A 19,679-nucleotide genomic window follows, 5' to 3' on the forward strand; every position below is an offset into this window, starting at 1 on the left:
GGTTACATCAGTCAGGTTCACATCAGCACGACCCAACAGACGTGTCAGGGAAGAAACTCTGGGTTTACCCCGAGTGGTGTGTCATATTGGGAAGATAAACATCTGACCTCCAGGAGCAGAATGTTAAGTAGCTCAAATTAGCCCGACCTTAAATGAACCCAAAAACATCAGATGTAATAGGAAAACACTAACCGGGAATATTCTTCCTTTACTTTCCTGACACATACGTCAGGTTTTGAATGCAGGACTTGTAGTAAAAGTCTTTCCAGTGTGGTAGTTTTAGTTTTACTTTTATTTAGAATAACTGAATTCTTCTTCCAGCGCTGCTCTGTGATCTCCTGATCATCTCAGATTGTGTGATCTTATCCTGTGTTCTTAGAAGATATTAGAAAAAAAGCAAACAATTCACATTATATTAACAAGACTGTGTAACAACACTGTACATGCAGGACTCATCATAAGTGGACATTTGGAGAAACAAAACAAAAAACACCATAATCAGTGAGTTCACACGACTGGCTGATCGTTCAGGTGGATCCGAGGATGATTTGAGCAGTTTGGTTTTCTTATTGCTTCAAATCTTTCCCGTCAAACTGAAACTGGAGCAGATCTGAATCTGTAAGAACCAAAGACTTGAGTTTGAAGCAGCTTTCACAGCCGTTCAGACGTCAGAGTGTGATACCGTACTTTATTACTTCACTTTCAACCCTCCAGTTTACTTAAGAGTTTACTTAAGACGTAAAAATTAAACTGACCAAGAAACACAGACGCAAAAAAGACAAAAAGCTTTTAACTGTGATTGAAATTGTAAATTAACATCTTTTTATTTGACATATTTTCACATTATTTTCAATGACAAGCATTCTTATTTTTTTTGTGGGTTTTTTTTTTTTTTTAATGATCTTTCTTCTTTTTCAACACAGCTACTCTATCGACATTCAGGAGGAACAGAAGGAACGAAGGGAGATCAGCGTTTCCATTTCTTTTTTCTTTTTTTCTTTTTTTCATTTCATTGAGGACGAAGGAGGGATTTCAAGCATAAAGGACAAATAATCAGAATCACATCAGGGCCGGAAGAAATCGAGGGTCTGAAACTGAGAAACAGACACGACAAGAAGGAAAAGGAGACAAAAGAGGGAGGGAGGAGGACGGCACAAGTGGGTGGAGTGCAGGTTCTTCGGTGTCCGGGTGAGAGTGGGACACAACTGAGTGTGTGAGTGTTCAAGTGTTTGTGTGGTTTCACTGGTTGTTTGTTTGTTTGTTTTTTTTAACTCCATCCCTGAAAACGGCTGCTTTGTGTTTTAAGTTAAAAGTTTTTCATCTCTTTCGGTTTGCGTGCTTCAGTCTACGTTATTCTAATATATCTCTACTTATTTATCTCTCTGTTTTTACAACGATAATCTTTATTTTTGCAGGTCGGTCCTCTGGCTGTACATGAACTATTCCTTTAAAACTACAGTAACAGTGCATGTCTGGCTTATAGATTTTATACTTTTACAGTACTCCCCTGCATGTGCGTGAGCGCGTGTTGCATCTGCGTACTATATATGTGTGTGTAAGAGTTTGTGTGTGTGCATACAGCATCATCTCCCTAACTAGAATCCAGTGCATAATTCATTTAGTTATTCATTTTTTGTTTGTTTGGCTCTTTTTGCTCTTTTTCATGAATCTGTGTGATCTTTCAGTGTGCATGGCTCATTCCATGTTTGTTGTGTCGGTCAGTTCATGTGTGTGTGTGTGTGTGTGTGTGTGTGAGTCATTCGTCTGTCAGTTTCACAGGGCGCTGGGGTTCCTGAAGTTATGGCCTGCGAAGCGAGCCTGGTCGCCCAACTCCTCCTCGATCCTGCAGAGGAGAGAAGGACAGAGAAGCTGTAAAAACATTCATGCACGCTGAGGCGTTCAGGTGTCTGTCGTTCAGCTCTCTGCTCAGGGAAAATCAAAACTTAAATGTTAAAACCAAAGCGCCTCCTTTCAGCACTGCTTTAAGTCTAAAGGATGGAGTTAGTGTTGTAAGAGTTTATCTTATTGTCAGCAAATCCCATGAAAGGACCAAAACCAGCAAAGTGCTCAACACGCTGACCAAACAGAAATGATGTGAAATACAGTAGATGTTGGTATTCGTCTGCATTTACTGTTGAATAACAATTATTTAACCTTTTGGTTTTAATAACACGTGTCGCTGGTTAGTGCTGCTCACAGCGTAAAAAGGGTGAATAGTGTCTTATGGGGCTCCAGAGGGGTTCGAAATAACCCTGATGACGTCAGAGTGATGTCATTAGGGGCTCAGCCATGTTTTTTTTGGCATAATGATTTAGAGATAGACATATTTCAGACATTTACAGCGGCTGTGCATGCAGACTGGATGGCTGGTGGAGGTCTGCCTGGGTACAAACTGTGGGCATGTAGTTTGACAGCCATGAGTGTTTACCAGGCGTGTGTGGTCTAATAGTGGAGAATCCAGTGTTGTTGGTGTAACTTCAGTCAGGACATCTCAACCTCTGCTGCTTTGATTTAAACTTGTTTCGTGCAAGTCCCCTCAAATTTCATGGGAATGCAGAATACTCCTTTAAACAACAACAACACATGTCTGCATAGCTGCCACTGTGTAACAAGCTGCTGCAGCATAAATAACTAGTTTCTCTGGCTTGTCTGTGCACGTGTGTGTGTGTGTGTGTGTGTGTGTGTGTGTGTGTGTGCATGCTTGACTGCACTGATTAGCGTTTATCGCCGGTTAATGCCCCTGTAAGTCTCTCCCCCTTCCACCTCTCCTGCGTCTCCTCAGCAGTCCGATGGGATTACAGCACTGAGCCGATCCCACCTCCTCCTCCCCCCCCGGCCCCTGCTGACTGGCTCGGACACATGGGGTGACAGCGGCGCTGCTGTCGTCTGTCACGTCAACGACGCTAAGACAGAGCGAGCACCTGAGGAGCCCAGTCATAGCAGGGCTGCTGCCAGATATGGAGCCAAAAGAAGGAACAGAGTGAGAATTAGACATCAAACTAATCTGGTGTCGACTGCAGCAAGTTTCCAACTGGTATTATGTTTTTATTTTTATTCTTATTCAACCAGGAGAATCCAACTGAGATTAAGAACCTCTTTTTCAAGGGAATCCTGGTAAACATGCAGGTTTAACACGTTTTGAACAGAACAAACTGGACTTCCAGTAGATACAAAGATCTGGTTATGAGGGGAAATGATCATCATACGGATAATGTCATGAAACCATAAAGATAAAGTGAGATCCAAATGGCCACAGACCTTTACAGTGACGGCAGGTACGTGAGGCCTTCTGGCCCAGGTTTTGGTCTCACTGGACGTCCAATCACAGCAGCCCTGAAACCGCTCCGCTGGGAAAATCCTATTACTTGTTTCTAAAGCACTAAATGGTATTGGGCCTAAATACATTTGACTCTGACCAGGCGACGTCCAGCCAGGCGAAGCAGCTTTTACTTCCTTTTCCCTGAAGAATCTGTAACTATTCATCCACTTGTGTTTTGCTCTTTATTGTTTTCTTTAAATGCAATTTCTTTTTAAACTTTTTATTTTCATGCCCCTTGTGAAGCACCTTGACTTGCTTTGTGCTACATGAATTCACTTTCCTTTCCAGAAATCTTTTAGTTCCCTAAATGTGTGATCAGACCACATCTCCAAAGGTAAAATGTGTCAACTTCTCTGCTGCTTTATTTTGCTCTGCGGTCATATAATCAAGACAGGGAGGTCACTCCCACTTCACCTGTCTCACTCAAAACAACAAGCGAGAGAGGCCGTAAAAAGGACGAGACAAAGGTCTACATGATGTATAATGTTTTTTTAAACATGCATAATGTATGAAGCTCCATTGAACTGAGGAATTAAACTGAAATGAATGGATGTCTGATGCTCACTGACCTCATAAGCTGGTTGTACTTGGCCAGCCTCTCAGATCTGCAGGGGGCGCCAGTCTTGATCTGCAACACAGAGACGGCGAAAATTAGAACCCTGAATTCACAGAAAATACTGACGTGCAGGATGTTGAAGACGTTTTCCCTCATGCTGCTCTGAAGTGTGTACCTGTCCAGTGCACAGTCCCACCACCAGGTCGGCGATGAAGGTGTCCTCTGTCTCTCCTGAGCGATGGCTGACCATCACACCCCAACCATTCGCCTGAGCCAGTTTACACCTGCGACGGAGGCACACGGCTTTATTTCCAACCTCACAGGACACGTGTGAAACAAACACCACCTCCTGTGTGAAGCTGCAGTAAGCAACATGGTAGGTGGTCTGTACTTGTACCTAAGCAGGAGGAGACTGTTCTCCACACACATTCACACGTGGTGTCATGGTCCGAGGACACCTGGAGGAGCTGATGCTCAGATTAACGGTCCACCTGCTCTTTCTCTGAGACTGTAATAATAAATCTGATGTTTTTTATGGGAATATTTTCCTCAAATCTGTTGCATCCCAACTCAAGCACCATTTTACATGCATAACAAAGTACAACATTCAACCACACAACAACACAGACGATAAAAAAACATCTATATTACATCAGGCATCGCAATTAAGCAGCTGCGATGCAGTTTAACAAAGGTTAGTCCACACAGGTGCATGGGAGCCTCCTGAGAACCCAAATTCTAGGCTGATTTAACAGTTTGACAGACGGAGTTGTTTAATCTGTTCAGTCGGGCCTGTGGGACTCTTCTGATGAAAGGAAACATCAGAGAGGTCTGATGCAACATTAGCAGCCGGAGAAACACACAGTACTGAAGTCTGAAAACTGAAAATATGGTTTCCTTCTTGTCCCGTAACACTTTTTTTTAACATCATTGTTTGTTTTCTGTCTAAACTGATTTCTAGATACAATCTGCAGCCTCCTAAGAAAGTAAATACAAGACGCACAATAAGACAACCGAAGGCTTTTATCCTCCGTTCAGTCGAGTTTCAGACTCTGAAACGTGTGCATGTGAGAGAGGCACATTCCAGGGTACATTTTGACTCCTCCATATTTGTATTCTTCAAGGTAATGATTGTAATTACAGCTTATCTGACAGGTTAACAGCGCAATACCTGGGGGGCAAGTTTGAGGTTTTAAATAAAGAACAAGCCGTCGCTGGGTCTCCTGCTCATCCTGCTCACGTATTAGAAGAATATATCAGATTAACGACGCAGGAAGCTTCACGTGTGACGGGCACGATACATCATCTTTACTGTCATCAGCTCCGTTTCTATCACTGCATCCCCTCCTGCCGTAATCCAGCTACGCTGTGATGATTGATAGCATCATAACCCTGAGTGACGTTTTGTTAAGTCTGAGATTGATCACACACACACACACACACACACACACACACACACGTTCAGGACTTGGATACACACTCTCTCCACAGAGAGATCAACAAATGTGAAATACGAGCACACAGCAGTCGGCACCAGCTGACTGACAGCTAATCTTCATACTAAACCGCTCCTGTCACTTCCTGTGCTTCATTCATCTTCTGTAAAGGTCTGTTACGCTGCCACAAGGTCAACATGGCTGACAGGTATCGAGGAGTGACGTGACTGACAACACGCTGACTGCCTCTGTGTGTGTGTGTGTGTGTGTGTGTGTGTGTGTGTGTCCACATGTGTGACTGATAGCAGAGCAGCTGGGTCTCTCTGCATCTCACTGTGGGCCTCTCGGTCGTCTCAGCCAAGATGGACGACCTTCTTCGGTCAGATCAAGTTCACCGGCCTGCCCGCGGCGGCCATGTTAGTTTTTTTTCTCCGTCCTAGAATAGAGCGGTGGTGTGTGTAGCATGTGTTCACCACGTATTGGACTGACGGCGATGAGACATGTTTGTAGATCTGTAAAGCCTGAGAGCCTCCTAATAAGGCAGATTTATGATTTCAAGAAGGTATTTGATCGAGGCGAGGGAATAAATATCCTCTTAACTCTTTGCTACAATAAACTACATGAAACTGTGGCGGACAAAAGATCTACTGAGTTTGACAGATCAGTTATATAAGAGGGTGATGCAGCTTTATTGATTTTAGATCCAAGATGGAATCATGGCTAAAATCAACCAAACAAAAACACCTGATGAGACTTAATGTTGCTGCTCTTTTGTACGGTTTTATAATTGTGTTTTTATATTAGAGTGTTCGTTTTCTTAACTCTTCTGTTCAAAACTAAAGAACAAAACCCCCCAAAAAACACCTGAAACAAGACTATGTGGCTCCGGCATCATTTTCTTTATGCCTGCATCTAAAACACTGAGTAAAGCAGACGTACGCCTGTATGGCCTCAGTGACGGAGCCGATCTGGTTGACTTTGAGCAGCAGACAGTTGCAGGCTCGCTCCTCGGCAGCTTTCTCTATCCTCTTTGGGTTGGTCACCGTCAGGTCGTCCCCGACGACCTGGATCCCCACCTGGGCCGTCAGACGGGACCAGGCCTCCCAGTCGTCCTGGTCGAACGGGTCCTCGATGGACACCACTGCGAAGGAGAGGAAGAGGTGGGAAGTTGATTAAAACATGTTTCGTCTCTGGCAGAGAATCAACACGCGCAGCGAGTGTGCTCCACCTGGGTAGTTGTTGACGAAGCCCTGGTAGATGTCAGCCAGCTCCTCTCCAGAGATGTGTCTCGATGAGTCTGGTGGGGATTTGAAGTCCAGGTCGTATTTCCCCTCGCGGTAAAACTCTGAGGCAGCCACGTCCATCCCGACCACCACCTTGTCCGTGAAGCCGGCCTTCTCTATGGCCGTCTGCAGCAGGTCCAGAGCTGAGGAGCGAAAGAGGACGCAGGGAGGAGGAGGAGAGACGGAGACATAAGAAAATGTAAAGTAAGAAACAGAAGATGGAATAAATAATGAACTTTTTGTCTTTATCCCCTGGGCTTTGCCTCTCAGGCTGCACACATGGCTCCCAAACCCCCCATCTGGTGGGGCTGCAGACACTACTGGGGGTGATGCAGCCTCCTCTACGTGTTTACTTGGAAGAATCATTGAGCTTTATAAATCAAGCTAAAGATGAGGATGCATAATTTTATGCATCTTAAAAAGAGTTGCAACGATTTAACATCAATCCAAACTACAGTGTTTCCGAGACAAGAAATATTTTAAAACTCTATTTCAGTCTTGATGTCTGACTGGTGTCATAACGCAGACTAATGGTGATGGTTTCACATTCAAGCAAAGCAAACATTCTGTTTAATATTGCTCAAATGACAAGTTCAACAATATATCTTTCAAAATAAAAGCTTCTTATCCAGAGCCATGCGCTTGTTTTCTGCACATACTAACCAGCATGCTCAGTGAACTGTAGCCTGGGTTTGTCCAAAAGGCATTTTGCAAAATGAAGGAACTGAAGAAGACGAGGCAGACTGGGGTTAAATAGGTTCAAATAAAAATAGGATCAAATGAAAATGTAAATTGTTCTTCATCACATAACAATGCCTTTCAATGGTGATATTCCTCTTTCTCACCCTCGCTGTTCTCCAGGATGTTGGGAGCGAATCCTCCCTCGTCTCCCACATTGGTGGCATCCTGGCCGTACTTCTCCTGGATCACCCCCTTCAGCGTGTGGTACAGCTCCGATCCTATCCTCAACGCCTCCCTGAGAGACGGGGGAGAGGACGGAGGAGGTCGTCAGAGGGTGGAAAGGCTGGATGGTGGTGTAGGAACTGACATTAGCAGCAGAGAAGGACTCAGAGAGAAATAAATGATGAGGGATGAGAAAAAGGAAGGTGAGAATGAGTTCAAACAGCCAGACTGATCAATGCTAAACTCCTAAACCAGCACTAAAACTGACTTAGTACAGTCAAAAAGCTTCAGTAGACTTTGTAGCCTCCTCATAGACATCGAATGAAAGGAAAACAACTGGCAAAATGTAAATGCTTCATGTAATACTTTTTAAAGGTGTTGAACTCTTACTTGAAAGACTCAGCTCCAACAGGAAGAACCATGAACTCCTGCATGGCCAGTTTGTTACCTGCATGGGAGCCTCCATTTATCACATTAAAGGCCTGAGGAGGAGAGGAAACAAGGAGACGAGCACAGTTTTAGTTGCCTGAAAAGCTTGTTTAACTAAGAAAAATCAGCCTGCACATATGTAAACTGTGAATTTGTGATTATTCCAGATTATGTTACAGTGAAAACACTTCAAACAATCAAATGTTTGAGTGTGAACACACGTGATTAAACTAATAAACCATTTTAATGTGTAGTCGTCTTGTTTTTGTGCTGCTGTAACTTAAACTGTTTCCAAATGAAACAGATCCTTTAAAGCCATAAATCGTAGAAACGCAGGTGTCAGCAGGATCTTTCACAGCTCTGTGTGCAGACGTCGATGTCGAGCGGTGAGTTCGTGTCTTACGGGCACCGGCAGCACCAGCTCTGTGTTTCCGGCCAGGTTGGCTATGTGGCGGTACAGGGGGACCTCTGACTCTGCTGCTCCGGCCTTACAGATGGCGAGAGACACCCCCAGGATGGCGTTGGCCCCAAACTGAGCTGTTTGACAGAGAGGAAGACGGGAAGTCAACCAGCCAACAACCTGCTGCGCCTGCTGCTTTTCCAGAATTTCATATTTCACTTTTTCTTTCTTGTTATTTGAGTTAATTGAGTGTCTGTTTGTGTGAGACTACATTAATTTGTCTGCTAACTTTCAGCTGTCTTTAATTATTTAGTTTAGGCTCCAGAACTACATGGTCAGGTTTAGGAAAAGATAATAATAACAAGAACAAAAGTTTTGTACCCAAAGTTCAGTTCTTAACCAGATTAATTGTTTTAAAAATAAAGATTATTACTGTTCATCATTAATGATGACACCATACTCTTCATAATGTACCTCTCCAGGATCAATAAACACTAATTTCACCTACTACCACAGATATACTGCTGCTGCTTTATGTTTTTGTCTGTATGTGTCTTATGTTTTGTCTTTGTCACATTATTTCACCAATAAAACAAAGTATTTATTTATTTTCACATCTTGTAATTCTCATTTAAATTGCAGCTAAGGTCATTAATTTTCCCAAAGTGATGCCGTTTAAAGTCTTGAACTTTTAATCTGAAGAAAAGACGAGTAACTTCCCATTCATATCTTTCTTTATAAACATTTCCATCAGAATTGAAGTGTTACCAACGTGAAACAATTAAAAAACATTTCTGTTATGCTGTGCAGAAAAGCAAAGAGAACAAATTCTCTCTGTGTCTGAGTTGTAATTGTAAAGTAAATTAAAATCGTTTCACAACACATTCAGCTCCATTTGTCCTGACAGCTCTCCTCTGCTGGCTCAAATGAATTTCTCCCGCCTCCATTACTTTCACTGCTGTGTACCTTGCTGCCTGAGGTGATTAGTTGGCGTGATTGTAGATTAAAATAAATGAGCAGTGCATTCATTTATTCAGGATGTGAGTTCGGTCTTGTTCCTGTCTGTGTTCATGGCTCTTTGAGACAAACGTGCCTTTGGTATAAAAACATTTTTACAGAACGTGTGTGACTCCACATGAGAGGACTCAGAGGAGGCTGGTACTCTCTCCTGTGGTCTTAGTCATCTCGTTGTGACTCACATTTGTTTTCTGTGCCGTCCATCTCGATCATCATGTTGTCCAGCTGCTCCTGCTCCGCCACGCTGATTCCCTACACACACACACACATATATACACTGTTATAACACGCCACAGGTGCAGCAATATATCACCTGCATCATTAAACAGATTTTAAAATACATCCTGACATCATTTGAAATCTATTTGGATACATTTGGGTCCAGTTTTGCTGATTACGGTCAGATTTTGATGTAAAAACTGTCTTGTTGAATCCTCAGTCTACATTTATTTAGTCTACTTGCCAAGTTAACACTGGGTCAGAGAAAAGTTAGACACTATATACAGTATATTTATATATACATATATATATATATATTTATATATATATATATATATACCTTTACATCATTCCTTTGATTATTACTGTTTAGCAATGATATCAAACACGACATATTCTGATGAGTATCTGCAGACTTATTCCACGTTTGGAGTTTGTTAATTATATGTACAATCACTTATTGTGCTATTATACACACACACACACACACACACACACACACACACCTGTGCAAACAGACCAATCTGTCATGATCCTGCATTTTGTTAAGTTCCGTTTTTGTCTCGTCTCCTGTTGTCTTGTCATTTCCTGTTGTATTTTGTAGTATCCCTGTTACTTCCTGCTGTCTGTGATTGTCTGGCCCCTCCCTGATTGTTTCCACCTGTTCCCCATCACCCTGTGTATTTATTGTCCTGTGCCAGTTCGTCATGTCCACTGTCGTGCCTTCCTGTGATTTCTGGTTCATGAATTTGATGATCGGAGTACAGTTTTGGAGGTTTGGTTTTCTTTTCAGTTGTGTACTTTGTTCCAAGCCCTGTCTTGCTCCTCCTGTTGTTAACTTTGATATTAGTCTACCTAGTCATTCTTTAGTTGGTACTTTGTTTCGTGATTTGAGTGCGTTTTTCTGTTGTTACGTTTTGATTTTGTTTTGTTTGATCACTCCTGTTTTCTTCAGAGTCGCCTTTTGTTAGATTAGTTTTAGGGTTTTGTCTTAGTTCCTGATTTTGTCCTGCTTTTTGAATAAAGTTTCTTTGTTACTTTACTGAGTCGAGCGTGTGGCTTCCATAGTCTTGTCTGTCCCTGATGGACTCTGATGTTACGTTCAGGAGCTCGGAGCCGTTCTGCTGTTTTTTTCCTGCCTGACCGATCACCAAGATTCATTTCCTGGCAAAACATCTGCCGCCGGAGGAATTTACCCAAACTGCACTGCTGCAGATATCCGGATCATACGATTACACACACTTGTACACTTTCTTACACACAAACACCTCATTCACTTTCCCTTCACACTTACACTTTTTTCTCACACAGACACATTATCACCATCTTTCATTCACAGTATCTCTACACACACACACACACACTCACAGATAGCTGAAAAGACTTTATCTTATTCTCACAGCTTCCTGTCTGCCCATCCAGATGTGATAGTCATCTGCACATCGATCGACTGAACCGTCACCTGCTGTACAAGGTCGTTTTGTTCACATTCATGGTTCGAGCTGGATACTTTCAGCCTCACTAACATGTGAACGCAGCCTGGAGTTTAGGCTCATCGCTCGCTGTCATGTTGGTCAGACACCAGGAAATGTTGAGCCGAACTCAGCCACAACTGGCCAAAACATATAAGGAGGTTCAGTTTCTATCACACTTTACCGAATCTGAATATAAAACACTTCAAAACATCAAACTCAAACAAAACCTGCATGATTACGTTCTGTTGACTGAGAAGGCAGAAACACTACTACAGTTTTCTGTGGTGTCCTCATTGATGTGGGGCCTTTGGCGACAGTCAGAAATCATTCATTTGTTTGTGAAAATCTTGATACTGATTTAGGGAACGCGACATGGCTGGTAATAGGATGGTAATGATTGCTCCAGGTATTAGTCAAACCCTTGACCCCGAGTTATGGCTTGTCACAAACTTAAGATTTTGGTTACAAAACACACAAATATATTAATCATTGCTCTTGATTTCTTCTCTCTGGCAAGCAACCATGGTGTAAACAAGATAATGTTGCTAATCAGGAATTAATGGACTCTCTGCCTCTCTTTATTCCTGATAACAGAGGCCTTGTCGGGGAATGAGGTTTTGAAGGTTTTGGTGACTTACAGAGGCTATAAGGGCGGGACCCAGGGTGTCGTTGATGTGCCCAACCGCCTTCAAAACACCTAGAATAGAGAACAAATGAAGGTAAGTGAGACTCTAATGACTCTAATGGGACGATAATGACTCTTCTACAGAGACAGGTGAGGTAGATGTTGCCCCCCCTCGTGGTCAAAAATCACATGTTGCATCTTTAACTTGAAGAACGTAAACACGAACACAGTCGATCTGTTTAGTACCTTTGCCCTTGTAGCGGCTCTTGTCTCCATCTCGGAGCTCCAGGGCCTCGTAGATCCCCGTGGAGGCTCCGCTGGGCACCGCAGCCCTGAACAGACCTTCAATTAAACAGAGGAAACAAACATGAAAGTTTTAAATGTAATGAGTGATATGATACTATTAGTAGTCTGTAGTACATAGTGCTGCAGTCCCACTGGTGCTAATCTACTAGAAGATAATCTCAGGCCTGTGGCACATGGTTGTATGTAGTATGACAATAATTAAATCTGTGATAGAAGGTTGAAAGCTCTGGAGGAGCTGGTAAGTGGATCTTTAGATGAGATTATTTTGTCACACCTACTGCTCCCTGAGTCAAGGATGAACTTATATGAATTCTTATTTTGTACTTGATGTTTTTTTACATCTCCAGAATTACATTTGGTGAAGAAGTTCAGACCGACGGACCGCAAATGCACACGTGGTAACTACATTAATGTGTTTAAATGAGCAGACATGTGAAGCAGACGGGGGGGGGTGTCACCACGGACGATGATGGATGTGACTAAAAGCTGTTTGCAAACACTTGCAGGTACGACAGGAAAACAACCAACACGGTCACACCTGACTCAGCGGGAGGACGAGGAGAGGAGGAGGCCTGCTGCACAGAACAGTATGTTCTGATAATTCAGAAAGATTAAACACCTAAAAACTGTGAGGACACACGCTGCTTCTCCATTTGACGTGTTTACTTCCTGCTGTCGAACCATTACCTTACAGAGATCAATGCTGTTACACACCTTAAACACCTGGTGTTCTGGTTGTTCCTTCGAGGTCTAAGAATCAAGCCTATGGAAACGTGATGTTGGCTGCATTGCTTACTTTTTTGTATAAGACAAAGGTAAAGCAGCTCTGTAGATTCTGCATGTTTAGAAACCATGTGAATGATGTTAACTAGAGCCGCCGTCATAATATTTGCCGTTTGAGTCTCCTGCTGACACGTCATACATCCATTTGCTGTGTAATGTGCCTGTAACCTTTCAGCAGAGGGTTGTTGTCTATCTGTTTTAGGTTTAGGTCATTCTAAAACACACATTCATTTAGAAATATTCACCACATATGCAGAATATTACCCCCGAAATGAATTTACTGATTCTTTCCTCTACAAGACAGAGCGGTTTCAGCTGATCTTGAGCCCTACTGGTGCATTTTTCAACATTTTGGGACAAAATTAATTTCTTAAAGCCTTTGTGCATAATCCAGTCTTGCACTTGTGTAATACTCTATGTTGGGATCCATGTCTCGTTGCCTTACAGCTGCCCTCTGGACTCACTGGCTCAGAAGATTTAAACCCACTCAGTGAGTTTGTAGCTTCATTTTTCCTCTTGGAACAAACTCTATGAGTGAAATGTCAAATTTGTCGTTCTATTCGTGGCAGTTTCAGACGCTTCATCCTGAACTGTAACTTAATTCCCCCATTTAACGTTTTTCAACTGCAAAATCTGATTTTCACACCAGTCAGTAAATAGTAAGACACATTTGATTTGTTTTTATCTCAGCGGGGTTATGAAAGCATGTTTATACCTTATAGCCCCAAAGCAAAAGAAGACCCATCTTCCCTCAACTGAGAATTAATTGATCTGGACAGAGGTCAAATGAAGGTCGTTTGATGTCAGGAAGAATTTACGACTACACCAGTGATTCTGTGGTGCTTCCCGGCTTTCTTAACGCTCTTTGTTAAATTTCTGACATGATGAATCCGAGGAGACATCCTCATCCTCGTGGTAAACATTGTTATTTTCTTCCCCCTGATATTTGCAGACAGGCTCGTTGGCGGTCACCTTTCTCTGTGCGAAGGTCCACTTCCACAGTGGGGTTTCCCCGGGAGTCCAAAATCTCCCTGGCAACGATGCTGATGATCGACATCCTGCGAGACACAGAGAGGAAAAGAGGCCACGTTACGTTTGCTGTGCCTGATATTGTGCAACCTGTTGGAAATACACTTAATTTCTGACAGCTTCAAATTGAATCGAAAAAGAGGTGGAAAGAATAACAGCGAGAGAGAAATATCTATTTTTACACTGCACACACACACACAGAGAACAACCTGTCAGGGGAGACGAGAAACAACATCACTGCAGATTCACTGTGAAAATCAAAGCTCACCATGGAGGATTGTGTCACGCACATAAACCAACACACACACACACACACACACACACACACCCTGCAGTAACTTTGCTGTTTCTCGAAGCAGGTTGCAGCAACAGAGTAAATTATGCATCAATTTTCCACTGCTTTCATCCAGACTGGAAGTTGCCATTGGCGGAGAACTTGGTGAGGCTGCACTGCAATATCATGTCTGTTTCTCATTTTCAACTAAACCAACTACTAACAAGCAAGTGCAAGTGTAGTAAGTACAAGAGTTGTGTGTGTGTGTGTGTGTGTGTGTGTTTGACTCAATCCCACAGACACAGTCCTGCTGCCCCAAATACTTAGTGAAGCACTAAATGTGGATTAAATGTCCTCCTGTTTGAGTAACGCTGAGAAACTACAGGGGCCAAATTAGGAAATTACAGAGCGTTTTCTTAAAAAGTGAAACTGTACATGTATGAGACAGAAGTCAGACACAACTGAGAGAAACGCTGCTGGTTTAGAATGAGAAAATAACAGATATGCTCTTACTGTATGTAAGAAGTGGGAGGAGCCATTTTAAAATATAATACAATAACATTTACTCACATTTTATCTGATATTTTACTTTTATCTGAGCACAGTTTTTACAACCCACTTTAAGAATTTGGCTGCAGTTTGAGTGATTAGCTCTGACGCACTATCAAAGCGTCCAGATCTCTCTTTAAAATGAAGGAAAAGAAAACAATAAAAAAAGGTTTTGAGGTTCTTCAGTCGGACTCTGGCACTGCTGTTACCATCACTGTAGGGTCTTCTTTCTACAACTGCTGTTTACTGCTGCTGCTTCTTCTTCCCTCCCTGGAGAGACGGCTCGGAAAAAAAAAAGACCTGCGACGCTAATGCAGGAAAGATGCGTCTCTGGGTGACAACAGCTCAACCACCAGAGCATTCAGTGAACAGCAGCACCATTTCCACCCAAAGATCACCAACCAAGTAGAAACACCAGGCTGCTTTTTCATCCATTCAGTGCAGAACTCTCTGGAGTTAGTTTGGAGATGTCACAGTAGAGTCAAATTGAAATGAGAACTAGTTCGTACATCTATATATCACTAAATGTTTAAACCAGGAGCTGACAGGTGAAACTGATTCGTGGCAGAACTGAACCAATTGGCAAAACCTACGTGTGTGTGTGTGTACAACTAGCTGGTACAACCCAATCCTGTTCCACAGAGTGATGTGAAGATGTATTCAGGTCAGATATGATCCCAGAGAGGAAAAACTGAGGTATGGATTTAATTTAAAGAGCAGCTGTCGGTTCCATTACGTCCAAATCAAACATTTCACCGCACAGCCCACTCTCACTCACATGAATAACAAGAAAGGACTTGTTTTCTCTTTTGTTTCTCACTGTGAAACGCTGAACTCCACATCCCGAGATTAAAAACGTATTCATTTAGTTTGAAGATGCTTCCTGTATCACCACGGCATCTTTACCGTACACACACCTATCCACCCAAACATCAGGAGCCCCGTCTTCATTGTCATTTCACTAGTATCCATGCTTATCTCCACTGTGGGTGTTTTCCTTCTTTCCCCTCATTGATATTCCAGGCATGCAGCACTGCAACGATATGTCAAAAAAGGCCTTTTATGCCGTCCTCGTCTCCGTACTGTATGAATACTTAATCGATCTGTGAGGAGCTAAATCTGGCTCTGTACTGTCACTGTACTGAGACCGGCCTTTGAAATACACCAACAGAGAGATGCACATTCAAAGCAGAGGGTGTGGTAACTCCTGTAGATCCATCTTTTCTCATTGCTCATCTTCAGTGAGCATTCATTAATGCAAAACTATGCTGTGGTGCCTATAGAGAGCCGGATATATTGTACTGTTTGAAGTCAAATCTAGGGGGAATTTGCACTTTAGAGGGCAGATTGATTCAGAGCTACTTCACAGTTTTGAGTTAGGAGTGAAGGTGTAAACACTTACATTAATCATCGCTTGCTTCCATTAACCTGTGCCCGTAAGCCAGCGCACTGACATCAGCTTTTTTTGAAAAGATGCCAGCAGTGAGCGGCAACTCAAACCAAGAGATGAGAGATGTGATACAACGAGGAAGACAGTGTGAAAGACAAGTGAATAATACTCTACACTGGTGTGGTTTGGTTAGGTTTAGGGAAACATTTTGGGGTTAAAATAATTACTCTGTTAGACCTGATTTCACAGAAATATGTGAAATGACCACGGCCTCTTAACAGCACATTAGTCATCGTCAGGGCAACAGGTCGCAGTTTGGTTAGATTTACACAACTAAAATATTTAGAGAAGAACAAGACTTTGGGTTGAAAAAAGTTTGTTAGTTACTTTTCATGTTTTACTTCGCATGGGTTTGGCTTTTTTGCTCTTTACACCTGACTAACCAGAGACTTTGTGTTTCCACGGCGACAGAGGATGCTGAGGATGCTGATTGGCTTTGTTTATGTGCCATCACGATGTAATTTGAGTTTTAAGAGGTCATGGCCATGTCAATCAATGTGACGGTTAGTGGAGCTTCAACATTAAGGTGGTAATAAATAAAAATGCTGTTAAGTTTGGGGAATGATCATGGAAATTGTAAAATAAATAAATAAAGAATCAGTTTTTACTATTTGAGCAGTAACTTCTATTATATTCTTATGTCAGTAAGAGATGGTTGATGTTTTCTTCAAGTTTGCTACTGAAATGTGTTTTAGCCTTAAAGGTTCAATTTATTTCTGAACCTGTGGGTTCAGGACTAATATCATTGTCTCATAGAATTATAGTTGAGAGATTTTATGGTGTTTCTGTAACTCTTCGTTTGTTGATTAAAAGACAAACCAGCTGTAACAATACAGATTCATGCTGCTATACAAACTTATGCATTACAGTCACGGTATCTGTTTCCTTCAGTGACATTAAGATATCCTTCATGGGCTGTTCACAGTCACGTTTGTTTCTGTTTTGGCGACTGAAGTCATATTTAAGCTGTGATCATAATGTGCTTGTAAACCCATTAAAATCCTGATTGAACCAAAGCACAGTGGTCTTATGTAAATAGTAATCTGCTAAATGTTTCCCTCATGTAATCTTCCTGCTCTTTTTTCTTTTCTTGGCCAACAGTGTAGCTACACTAACAACAGAGCCAAATGTGTGTAAAACAGTATTGAAACTACTGACATTTCTCTCTCTTTTTTGTGTAATCAATGCTCTCTTGTTGTCTCATTTCCTCTATAATGTCCCTCTGGTGTTTATCTGACTCACAGCCTGAACGCAAACACATTCTGTTTATGTAAAACCTTCCTGAAGACATTAAACGCTACACTTTTATTTCTCCCTGTCACCTTTCTTCTCTTCCTCTGGGACATAAATTCCCCCCGTGTGTTGCTTTTAACCCGTCGCATAATCACATTACTCCTCTTGTCTCTTTGTTCCTGTCCTCTGACTCCCTCGCTCAGCACTCCTCTTTCGTACGTGATCCTTCCGAGCGACTCAGGGATATTTCCACCCATTTTCACAGCAGCCCTCAACCTTGCTCCCTTCTCTGCTGGCCGATTGCAACCTACAAATTTATGCTTATTCAGTTCTTACACTCATTGTAAATCACAGGGGATAAAAGCATCAGCAGAACGTATAAAGGGTGCTCAGCATACGAAAGAACAGATAAGGTGCTCGACTTGGCGCCGGCGTACAGAAACTTCCCCTTCACACAGAGTCGGGGGATTTGATGTGTGGGTGATTTTCTCTACTGGACTGTGTTCATTTTATGGGTTTTTCTTTGAAGCCCCACCCTGAAATACTGCAGTTTCCCAAAGAGTTCCTCCTGAAGGTGGAGCAGCAGTATGTAGGACGCCTGCCAACAGTTTTACATCAGTTATTCTGCAATTTCTGCATTTTTCTGCTTGTTCCTCGGAGCATCAAAGCATCATTTTGACTCTGAATATTCCTGCTCTGGTGAAATTTTAGTCTGCATGCGTGACTGCCAACAACATTATCTGCATCTATGATACATTCACTCCTATTTCAAGTGAGTTTACAGTCGTGCCAGTGAGCCTTTGCAGCTGGATTTATAATATCTACCATACCTTAGTTAAAGTGGCAATCTTGAAAATTCTCAGCTTAATAAAAACACAAAGGTGATTGAGCCGATGCACCACGAAAAAGTGATTATTACGGCCAAACAAACAGAGAAAAGAAAAAGAACAAGTGGAGACCCAGAGATAAAGAAACGCTGTTTGGTTACAGTGACGCACAGAAATCTCTTCTTTAAGAGCGTTAGCATGCTAACATGTGCTAATAGAGCAGTAAACACAAAATTACAGCTGTCCAGGCTGAATGTCATTAGCTTAGCAGATATTTGATCATAACTGGACATCTTGAACTTCTGTATAAACTTTCAGGGTTTCTACTTTGGCTAAAATTGATATTAGATTAATTTCTACAAACGCAAAGTCATTTTCCCCCTTAAAATAGCTAAAATAGCTGTTTTTGGTTCTTGCAGTGTTTGAGTTGGTGGTGAATCACAAGCATATTGTTAAACGGCAACGTTGGAGAAACTAGCAGGAGTAGCTAGTTTTTAAAAGTATCCAACCAAATATATCCCACCCCCACCAATCAGGCTTTCTGACAAAGCCACCCCCCACAGCACAAACGTATGATGATCTTATAGACCATGATGCACTGCTGCAGACTAAACTACCCAATAGTGTATATTAACATTTACACATGAATGCAGCGGTAATATTAATCCAGAAACATCAGATATAACAGGAAAGATTTTACTGCACAATAAGTACTTTTGATACTTTATACTTAGATTTAACTTGATTAAGGTTTTGAAAGCAGTACTTTTACTTGTAGTGGAGTATTTTCACAGTGTGTTAATAGTACTTTTAAATAAAGTTACAATCTTAAAGATCTCCTTTTAGTTGTCTAAGTGGGTTGAAATAACAGATATATCATAAGGGCTCTGCCTGGTCTCTCTGGTGGGACAACCACTGCTGGGTGATGGAGAACACGTCACTAACTGTGTGCCGCCTGGGATTTTTCCCAGAAATGTCGCCAGCTCCAGTCCTCTAATGATACCGTGAATATAAGAGTCACTGTTGTGTTATCTCTGTCGATAAATAGTGACTTACAGACATTAATTAAATGTAAATCTCCTATATTGTTACACTTTTTCCACCACTGCTCTGTTTGAATGCACGACCTCAGCGAGGTGTTCATCAAATATTTGCTGCACACACTGTTCTCATAAACGCATGCTCCTTCTCTCCAATTTGTCACCACCTCAATGAGTTTATCTCGTAGCCGTCATCTCCATCCCTCTCCTCCCTCTCCATCCTCGCTGCTGTTTGTGCTCGTTGCTGTGAGTTACGTAAGCTCTACAGCAGCAGCAGCAGCAGCAGCAGCAGCAGAGAGAGAGAGAGAGAGAGAGAGAGAGAGAGAGAGGGAGGACACCCATGAACGCACCACACCACACCTACCAGAGACTGCAGTGCTCAGCAGAAAATATACCAGTACTGAAAAAAACACGTGAGTGGGCGAGCCGGGGAGAGAGAGAGTGAGGGAGAGAGGGATAAAGGCACGCAAGGAGAGAGGACGGGGAGGGAGGGCAATGTACATATTATCATCATATCTACAGGACG

The 19,679-nt window shown here is 42.3% G+C and overlaps 1 protein-coding gene across 1 annotated transcript in view; it reads right to left on the minus strand.

Annotated features, from left to right (window-relative positions):
* Positions 1–865: 865 nt before the first annotated feature.
* Positions 866–19,679, minus strand: part of LOC139215205 (gamma-enolase) — a 22,152-nt gene continuing 3,338 nt past the window's right edge. The window contains exons 2-13 of the mRNA XM_070846090.1: positions 13,724–13,809; positions 11,909–12,004; positions 11,676–11,734; positions 9,526–9,595; positions 8,330–8,463; positions 7,888–7,979; positions 7,440–7,570; positions 6,540–6,737; positions 6,251–6,452; positions 4,051–4,159; positions 3,889–3,947; positions 866–1,843 (exon numbers count right to left, since the gene is read on the minus strand). Of these exons, the coding sequence (XP_070702191.1) occupies positions 1,774–1,843; positions 3,889–3,947; positions 4,051–4,159; positions 6,251–6,452; positions 6,540–6,737; positions 7,440–7,570; positions 7,888–7,979; positions 8,330–8,463; positions 9,526–9,595; positions 11,676–11,734; positions 11,909–12,004; positions 13,724–13,808 (1,305 nt within the window). The 5' untranslated portion in view covers position 13,809 and the 3' untranslated portion in view covers positions 866–1,773. The remainder of the gene's footprint in view (positions 1,844–3,888; positions 3,948–4,050; positions 4,160–6,250; positions 6,453–6,539; positions 6,738–7,439; positions 7,571–7,887; positions 7,980–8,329; positions 8,464–9,525; positions 9,596–11,675; positions 11,735–11,908; positions 12,005–13,723; positions 13,810–19,679) is intronic.

This window comes from Pempheris klunzingeri, chromosome 16 (assembly GCF_042242105.1).
Source record: "Pempheris klunzingeri isolate RE-2024b chromosome 16, fPemKlu1.hap1, whole genome shotgun sequence".
Classification (NCBI taxonomy): Eukaryota; Metazoa; Chordata; class Actinopteri; order Acropomatiformes; family Pempheridae; genus Pempheris; species Pempheris klunzingeri.